This window comes from Gigantopelta aegis, chromosome 3, assembly GCF_016097555.1.
Source record: "Gigantopelta aegis isolate Gae_Host chromosome 3, Gae_host_genome, whole genome shotgun sequence".
NCBI classification, from domain to species: domain Eukaryota; kingdom Metazoa; phylum Mollusca; class Gastropoda; order Neomphalida; family Peltospiridae; genus Gigantopelta; species Gigantopelta aegis.
The window spans coordinates 80,773,340-80,783,698 of NC_054701.1; the positions used below are offsets into that span (position 1 = coordinate 80,773,340).

At 40.4% G+C, this 10,359-nt stretch overlaps 1 protein-coding gene across 1 annotated transcript in view; it reads right to left on the minus strand.

Annotated features, from left to right (window-relative positions):
- LOC121368877 (melatonin receptor type 1B-B-like) overlaps window positions 1-8,976 on the minus strand; it is a 53,054-nt gene extending 44,078 nt beyond the window's left edge. Inside the window, exon 1 of the mRNA XM_041493635.1 lies at window positions 8,721-8,976. Coding sequence (XP_041349569.1) covers window positions 8,721-8,976 — 256 coding nt within the window. The remainder of the gene's footprint in view (window positions 1-8,720) is intronic.
- Window positions 8,977-10,359: the final 1,383 nt, after the last annotated feature.

Genomic DNA, 10,359 nt, shown 5'->3' on the forward strand with positions numbered 1-10,359 from the left:
CCGACTGTTTACAAAAAAAATAAACAAAGTTTTTGAAATGACGGCCTACAAATTAAAGTCTAGTAAAGTCCATACTCACGGAGGAAAAGGATGTTGGTAGGAGGGTTGGCAGGGTAGTTATTTATGGTGAGGTGATAAAGTCCTGGAAGATGTAGTTGGGCAGGTATTTTCTCCACTCCGTCAGATGTTTCGCTACATAGATCGACGCCTTGCCGAAGAGAATCTTCACCATCCTGTGGATAGTCGCACTGTCCATTTGCGCTACGAGCAGGCCCTGTCTGTAGATTCCCTCCAGGCGATAGGTGATGATCACTCCAGGAACATTAGCACCATGCACCGTGTGGTGAAAAGCGTAATCTCCTCCTCCGATCTGAAGAGGTAAAGGTTTGAAATACCTCTCCTTAAGGCCGGGCTGTAGCATCGAGGTGTCGCTGGTGTCCGCCACCAAGTAATGTTGGTATGGGTGACGTAACTTGGCTGTCTGCAGAGACCAGCGGCTAGATTCGTCTGTCTCCGGTTGTGGTGGGGGAGGCCTGTCCCTTTCCTGTCTAGAAGTTGGTGGAGTGGTGGCCTTCCGTTTTCCAAGGGCCGCTTGACGGGCCGGCTCAACTGGTAACTTCCTCTGCTGCAGGGAGGTCACAACTGGAGCCGCAGGTGGAGTCAGTTCCGGGCTGGCTGGCGGGTCGACCACAACAACGTGTGGGACTGCAGCTGGCTTGGCAGGTTTGTCAGCAAGTCTGGCAACTCTGTCGGGTCGGGTCGGGGGCAGCGACGCAGAAGGAGCCGCCGCCGGCAGTTTAGCTGCTGGCTTTGTCTCCCCCCCCCCCCCCCCGGGCCACCCCTGGCGCGCACGGCCTCTTTCTGGATCCGGTCCTCCTTCTCTTCTTCTTCGAGTCGCCGTACACTAGGGTCACGGTTGCCCGTGACCCAGTGTACGCGTCTTTGTACTCCATAAGTTTGCCATACAAGGCGATCATCTCCCCCAGGGGGGGGGGGGGGGGGGGAGCTCGAGAGTGCAAGAAACGACGTCTGCTCTCAACGAAGACATAACATGATGACTGACAGTGGGGACTACTCAGGCCTTTGATAATACCGCAACAATCGGATACCGTAATACATTCTGCTTTCATAGGCTACAGCCAATGAAAAGTCGCCCTGTTATTGAGTAACGATTCGAGCTGAACTATCGAATGCAAATTATACAACCGCCGGAACCGAACAGCTGTTGACATTTACCAAATTAACAAAAGGATTAAAATAATGCTTAGTATTAGTAAACGTATATTTGTTTACGACAATAACATCATATGATAGCATCACAAAAAGTAGGTTTTTTTGTCGAGTCAATCAAATCGCCAAACTTTCCGGTCACGTGACACAACAATGGCGGCATTGCAGAAAACAATGGAATTTACTGGAAACTAAATCGCTGTACGATCAAATGTGGTGGGAAGAATTTTTTTTAATAATATTTTGGCCGTTAATGCAGGTTCTGACCTTATTTTTGCTGACAAATAGTGGCCGCTGGCCGCGTTGGACAGATGGCCGTTCTATAGAGGTCAAATAAAGAAATGTGTTGGGGGATTTCAAGGTGGCCGTTATGGGCAGGTGGCCGTTATATAAAGGTGGCCGTTATACCAAGTTCGACTGTGTGTGTGTATATATATATATATATATATATATATATATATATATATATATATATATACACACACACACACACACACACAATTGTTACCTTTAAGTGACGCATTACTGAAAAGTTCTCGCTTCAAATTAATTAACAATTTTTTTCAAATTCATTATTTTACCTGGTCGTCATCGTGTTTGTATTCGCTCAGAATGTATTTTATGTGAAACAGAAAACGAAACGTACCTGGATAATTAGGTTCAGTTACTGCCATAGTACGCCTATAGTCACCATAATGATTAATAGTTAGATTATATAATAACGTATGTGAGTATATCACTACTATTGTAACAATTGCATAATAGGCAACAAATTTCGATTTTTCTCTGTACGAATGAAAAGTTAAAAGTTAAAGTTTGTTTTGTTTAACGACACCACCAGAGCACATTAATTAATTAATCATCGGCTATTGGATGTACAAAATGTGGCACGCCTGACATGTAGTCATCAGAGGAAACCCGCTACAGTTTTCCATTAGCATGGTCATGGTCATGGTCATAGGGTTTTACGTGCACATTCAGAACAAGCTGTTGTAGCGCACGCCTGTCGTGGGCACAAGAGCCGGCCTTGGCCGGCCCTTCTGTCCAAGACAGGAAAGGTGTGGGGGGGGGGGGGGGAGGAGGAACCGCCTGCACTGGCAGGTGCAAGGGAGCACCAGCAGTCCGATTGAATCGGTAGCAGGCGGGTTTCCATTAGCAGAAAGGGATCTTTCATATTTACTTTCCCACAGACAGGAAAGCATATACCACAGCTTTTGGCCAGTTGTGGTGCACTTGTTGGAACGAGAAAAACCCAATCCGTATGAATGAAGACAAAGTAAAGCAAAATTTCAATTACATTTCATTACTTGAAACCCACAAAAATCAAATAAACCGTTTTCTCACTTGATTATACATGCATGTGTAAAACTATTAAGCAAGATAATTTTGAGCGTAAGTCAAGGATGTGGGGTAAATATGAGCTACAGATTTGGAATAGACTTTATGGGTCTTCATGTGCACAAATGTTACATCCAAATACTAGTACATGTATTAAAGGGCCTTGCATCCAGCATAAACGGGTCGGTGTGGGATCGATCCCCGTCGGTGGGCCCATTGGGCTATTTCTCGTTCCAGCCAGTGCACCACGACTGGTATATCAAAGGCCGTGGTATGTATTACCCTGTCTGTGGGATGGTGCATATACAAGATCCCTTGCTGCTAATCGAAAATAGTAGCCCATGAAGTGGCGACAGCGGGTTTCCTCTCTCAATATCTGTGTGGTCCTTAACCATATGTCTGACGCCATATAACCGTAAATAAAATGTGTTGAGTGCGTCGATAAATAAAACATTTCTTTCTTTCTAGCATAAACTATCAAGAAAACGATGTTTAAAAAGTGGGTCTACTCTTCAGACAAAAACAACCAACTAAGTTCGCCTGTCCACAATATCAAGCAGATGTGTTGCAGTTAATCAGGTACTATTATCCTGTTTAGTTATTTAGACCCAAAGGTTTTTGCAAATGTTACGTTTATTTCCTATTCGATATTTGTTTTCTTTGCATTTACATGAAAACAAACCCAAACCCCGACAGGTTTTATATACAAATCATAATATAAAATGCACGAAGTTGACTTAATTCCACTTTTTAAAAATCTCTGTGTCTTTTGAATGCACGTAATTTCGCCTATAAATAATTAAGGTCATTTGCATATCAAAACATTGAGATCTGAGGCTACGTGAAGGCCATTATAGCTTGTTTCACTAAATCAAGGTTATTATTGTTTTGCAGTGTGTAACAGCATTGTCTAATCTTTCCGTTAAACATAGATGTAAACAAACAGAACATGTAACCCTTTCTTGTAGGTGCATTATATTTAATAAATTTAGCTAATGTATTATGTATTTTTATTTTATTATATCAATTATATATTAGCATACCATACCTAACCTAACACAACTGAGGTATAGCACAGTAATAAACACAAATCACCTCACACACCGCAGGAATGTGCTTTCCAAATTTATAAATAAATTTAATGCAGGGCCGGACCCAGAAGACCAGGTGGGGGGGGGGGATAAAATGTCAAAGGCCACCAACATCAAATAATAATAAAAAATGTTATTTAATTTGCCTCTAAATTGGGAACTCATACGTATATATATATATATATATATATATATATATATATATATATATATATATATATATATATATATATATAGTATTTAGGGTGGTGCTAGGGGCTGGGGTTTGGGGGTGGGGTGTTACATTTGTAATGCGAAAAACCAAAGGGCTATTGTTCGGACTCGTATGGGTTCAACCACTTTTTCATCCCGCAGACACAGCCCTGAATGTTCAAAATACGATAGCATTGCTTGGTCAATAACATCATTATTTCGATCTATGACTGCACGTGCTATTGTAGCAATGTGTAAACCACGTAAAATACAAGTTAGGTAGGGTATATAAATTCATTGAAAATGTAGTAGTCGACATTCTTGTTATTGTTATTTGAGGAAAAATATGGGTAAATCGAAAAACACTTCAGTTGATGTAAAATTGTGTATTAAGAACGTTTTCGATTATTTTGAAGATGAATATCAGCGCGGTAGACCTAGGTATGCTTCTTATCGAATTGTCGATCGAGTTGCCGCTGCACTTAAAGTTTCGGTTTCAACAGTAAAAAGAACTGTGAAAAATTTAAGCTCTACGAATCCAAGCACAGAAATCACTGTTAAAAAACGCGACCGAAAACTCATCGATTTATTTGATAAAGATGTTATTAGGCGACGAGTATACAGATTTTATAGAGAGGGCGAATTACCTACATTACATAAGATTAACGTGGCTTTAAGGGAGGAATGTGCAATCAACATATCCATATCAACTTTACGAAGAACACTCTATGACCTCGATTTTAAATACCAACATATGTCTACAACCGGAAAAGTGATTTTTGAGGACGCCAATATATCAGACAGGAGACTGTCCTATCTCCATGAAATATCCAGTTTACGAGAACAGGGGTATTTAATAGTGTATCAAGATGAGACCTGGGTGAATGTCAACCACACAACATCCCACCACTGGACAGATATCCACCCGGGCACATACCGCCAATCACCTGCCGAAATCAGACGCTGCTGATCGAGTTCTTAAACTCTGTTCGGTGACTGGGAAGGGAAAAAGACTTATTATTTGTCATGCTGGCTGTGATAAATATGGATTGATAGATGGCTGTGAATTGATCTTTGAGGCTAAAAAAAACAGACGGAGACTATCATGGTGAGATGAATTATGACAATTTCATCAAATGGTTTGAAGAACAACTTATGCCTTCTCTACCAGAACCTTCTGTTATCGTCATGGATAACGCAAGCTACCACAACAAATTAACTGAGATTACACGATGTCCTGCACTAAACGCTAAAAAGGAAGAAATTCAGTCGTGGCTACGAAACAAAAATATACCTTTTGAGAGTAACATGACAAAGCCAGTTCTTTATGAACTTGTGAAAAGTAACAAATGTGCAAAGCAATTTGTTACTGATGATATTGCTGAACGCCATGGGCACTTGTGTCTAAGACTGCCGCCAAGACATTCTGAACTCAATCCGATAGGACTGATCTGGAGTCCAGTCAAAGGGCACATAGCTCGTCATAATGATGGCAAATTGACCACGGTGCGGAGAGAACTTGCACATGCATTGAACTCTGTAACACCTACACACTTCTCTGACGCAGTTAAACATGTAATAAAGATCGAAGAAGATTTTAGAAACAAAATAGTTTTATAAGAAATAAAATACCCCCTGTGATAGTCCCCCTTAACGAAGATAGTGATGAAGAAATGAGTTCGTCGACTGATTAAGTTATTTCTCCATACCCATCAGGAGTATTACTTTAATGTATGCATGAACTCTTTAACACCAAAAACAATTTATTTCCATATCATTCACTATCAAACAACCTAACAACCTATAAACTAATCGACTAGAAATGCATATAGACTACACATACATATGAGAGAAATGTTTATTTAACGACATACTCAACGCATTTGATATACGTTTATGTGGCGTCAGACAAAACGGTTAAGGAGCATTATGACAGTGAGAAAGAAACTCGCTACCGCCACATGGGTCACTGTTTCCGATAAGCAATTTTGATAAGCAATAAGGGACGTTTTATATGCACCATCCCATAGACAGGATAGCACATACCACAGCCTTTATACATCAGTTGTGGTGCACAGGCTGGAACTAGACACAACCTAATGGGTCCACCATGTGGGATCGATCAGTCGACCTACCATGAGCGAACGCTTTACCTCTGAGCTACGTCCCGCTCCATATACAAAAGAAGCCTTAAGTGGGGTTGGGGTTGTGCAGAGGGTCACACCTCCACCAATCGCATGCATACCATATTCTTATCTCTCTCTCCCTATAACCATATAACAATAGATTAAAATATGTTGAGTGCGTCGTTACATAAATGACGTGTCTCTCTATCTCTCTCTCTCTCTCTCTCTCTCTCTCTCTCTCTCTCTCTCTCTCTCTCTCTCTCTCTCTCTCTCTCTCTCTCCCTTCAGCGCGGGCGCTTGTGTATTCCACAATATAATTATAATATTTGATACATATTTTTTTTTCAAACTGAGGTTTTGTCACTTGAACTCCCCACCTGAATCCGCGACTGCTTCATGTTTACATCTCTATTTTCTTAAATATAGGTCATACTACGATTTGTGCGGATAGGACGATAGAACCGAACATTAGTTTGAAACGCACTATAGAATGAAAGAAAGAAAGAAATGTTTTATTTAACGACGCACTCAACACATTTTATTTACGGTTATATGGCGTCAGACAGATGGTCAAGGACCACACAGATTTTAGAGGAAACCCGCTGTCGCCACTACATGGGCTACTCTTCCGATTAGCAGCAAGGGATCTTTTATTTGTGCTTCCCACAGGCAGGATAGCACAAACCATGGCCTTTGTTGAACCAGTTATGGGTCACTGGTTGGTGCAAGTGGTGTACACCTACCCATTGAGCCTTGCAGAGCACTCACTCAGGGTTTGGAGTCGGTATCTGGATTAAAAATCCCATGCCTCGACTGGGATCCGAACCCAGTACCTACCAGCCTGTAGACCGATGGCCTGCCACGACGTCACCGAGGCCGGTCACTATAGAATGATGCTTTTGATATGCAAATGACCATAGTTATTTATAGGAGAAATAACGTGCATTCAAAACACACAGAGATTTTTAAAAAGTGGAATTAAGTCAACTTCGTGCATTTTATATGATGATTTGTATATAAAACCTGTCGGGGTTTGGGTTTGTTTTCATGTAAATGCAAAGAAAACAAATATCGAATAGGAAATAAACGTAACATTTGCAAAAAACTTTGGGTCTAAATAATTGAACAGGATAATAGTACCTAGTTGGCGTAAGAGTGATGTAAAGTCTTAAATATGTCGGGGGTAGGGGAGCGTTAATCCGTAGGTAAAATATGGTTTGTATTATTTTTAAAGCTGATAATTGAGCCAATGGCAGCTACGCCTCAGCCTGCTTGTATGTTATGGTGGTTAAGCCTCTGGGATTAATGCTACTACGATATTGGGTTCGATCCTTAGCCGAGTGAGTGAACAGCTGAATTGGGAATATCCCCAAACCCTGACTTTACATACCTATTAAACTGAAAGGGTCGGTAAATGAGGTGACATACTATTTGGACAGGTCAGAATATCGTAATGGCAACGCTGAATACCCCCAACTCCCAGATTTCACGTACCTTTTAAACTTAGAGGATCGTCAAATGTGGTGACATACGGTAGACGTTATTTTGAAACAATGACAACCCCCGATTTCACACATACCTCTTAAGATCAGGGGGTCGTCAAATGTAATGACAAAACCTGAATGCCCAAACCTCCGATTTCACACATACCTGTTCAACTGAGAGGGTCGGCGAATGTACTGACATACACGTTACTTTGAAACATGAAGACAACCCTGAATACTTCTAACCCAATAATTTATATACCTGTTAAAATTAGAGGATCGACAAAAGTGGTGACATACTATTAGAATAGGCGACGTTAAAGGGACATACCCTAGTTTCTAAACACTAAGGCATATTTTTTTACTATTAGAGCTGCTTTTGTTAACTGAAATTATATTCTACTTAGATTTTTATTGTTTAGATTATCCATTTCCGTACATTCGAGTGTTTTTGGTCATCCTGGTGTTTATAATATCAAAAAATGCATTTCTCTTATTTTTAAAACCGCATGTGCGTCTGAGAAGTAACAGTTATGGAGTCGAGTTTTAGTCTATTTTTAGAGGGTATTTCACCATTTCAAAGTCACAGACTCATGTTTCACTCAGTTGTAACTTTATCCAAATCAGTTACAGGTTTGTAGATTAAATATACTTAGTGTGCATTTTCACAATCTGAAACTAGGGTTTGTCCCTTTAAGTAGACGTCATTTTGAAACATAATGACAACCCTGTTTACTCCAAACTCCGATTTCAAACATAACTGTGAAACTTAGAGGGTCGGCAAATATCTTGGCATACACCTTATTTTAAAACATTATTATGACAATCCTGAATACTCCCCAACCGCTGATTGGACACATATACCTGTTAAACTCGATGGTCGGCAAATGTCGTAATGGAAATCCTGAATACCTCCAACTATGTCAGGTTAAGCAGAAGTTATTTTGAAACATAATGACCGCTGTGAATACCCCTAAACACTGCTTTCACTTACCTGTTAAACTGTAATGTAATGGTAACTCTGACTCCCCAAACACCTGATTCCACTTATACCTGTAAAACTGAGAGGAAATGTAATGGTAACTCTGACTCTACTAAGTCCTGATTCCACACACCTGTTAAACTGAGAGGAGGAAATGTTGTAATGATAACTCTAGATACCCCCTAACTCCTGATTCCACACATACCTGTTAAACTGAGAGGAGGAAATGTTGTAATGATAACTCTAGATACCCCCTAACTCCTGATTTCACACATACCTGTTAAACTGAGAGGGTCGGCGAATGTGGTGACGTACATGTCTGAACACGCCAGGTTGACGATGAACACCGACTCTATCGTGTGCAGACTCTTCTGTGTGATGACGGCCAGCAGGATGAGGATGTTGCCGAACGTGCCGATGAGGGCGGCCACGGCCACCACGACAATCACCGGTATGGCGATCCCGGGCTCCGTGTATAGGAACTCGTGTCGCGAGAACACCACAGACTCGTTATTGATGTCAAGGGTCGCCATAGCAGTCCGACGATTATTACAGAGAGCGAGTTGAAAGAAATTAATTCTTAAAACACTTTCCAAAGAAAAGGTAGTTGGTAAGTAGAATCGCCTTGTAACAGATATGGCAAAGGAAGTTTTTGTAAACTCTTACTTCTTGACAAACAGAATCGTCTTGTAACAGATATGGCAAAGGAAGTTTTTGCAAACTCTTACTTCTTGACAAACAGAATCGTCTAGTAACAGATATGGCAAAGGACGTTTTTGTAAACTCTTACTTCTTGACAAACAGAATCGTCTAGTAACAGATATGGCAAAGGACGTTTTTGTAAACTCTTACTTCTTGACAAACAGAATCGTCTTGTAACAGATATGGCAGAAGACGTTTTTGTAAACTCTTACTTCTTGACAAACAGAATCGTCTTGTAACAGATATGGCAGAAGACGTTTTTGTAAACTCTTACTTCTTGTCAAACAGAATCGTCTTGTAACAGATATGGCAAAGGAAGTTTTTGTAAACTTTTACTTCTTGACAAACAGAATCGTCTTGTAACAGATATGGCAGAAGACGTTTTTGTAAACTCTTACTTCTTGACAAACAGACTCGTTTTGTAACAGATATGGCAGAAGACGTTTTTGCAAACTCTTATTTCTAGACAAGTAGAATCGACTTGTTACAAATACGAAAGAGGAAGATTTTGAATATACTTAATTCTTGACAAATAGAATCGTCCTGTGAAAAATATGACAGAGGACGTTTTTACGAACTCTTGATTCTGAAAATGTTCAATAGCAAAACCTTGCGACCGCAATCTTACTTTATAAAAGTCGTCAGTAACGAAACATTTCGACTAAAATCTTTCAAATTGAAGACGATTGGACAACAGTTTTGTCCAAATCTTTGCAGAGAAAGTGTCCTTGAGGAAACACAAAACTTTCACAATTTTTAACGATAAAACTGTTCTGATTTGGCCACTGCACACTGTGTTATCTCAACAAAAGTCTATTAACAAATGGGGTTTCCCCAATCTTCTTGGTGATATTAGAATCGCAGTCGTCCAACCTGGAATCTCAGCAGATGCCAGTGATATGGAAATCTCATAATTATGTTTTACACTTCTATATATACACAGCTCTTGTTTACTGCCAGTAATGGGACAAGTCTTGTGATTGGATTCTGCAATTTCCCCGTTAACACTGAAGCACTATACATAAAATAGATGCCAACAACCGATACTGGTCTGTCAATACATCTAGTGTTCTCGTATCACCACGCCGGATCGGATCATCAGCAGTGTACACTGGTCAATAATACTAGTAGTTCGGTGTCATTAGTCACTCGGGATGATAGGTATTCATCTAATTACTTTACCTTGTTGACCAGTTAAACGATTGTCTATAAGA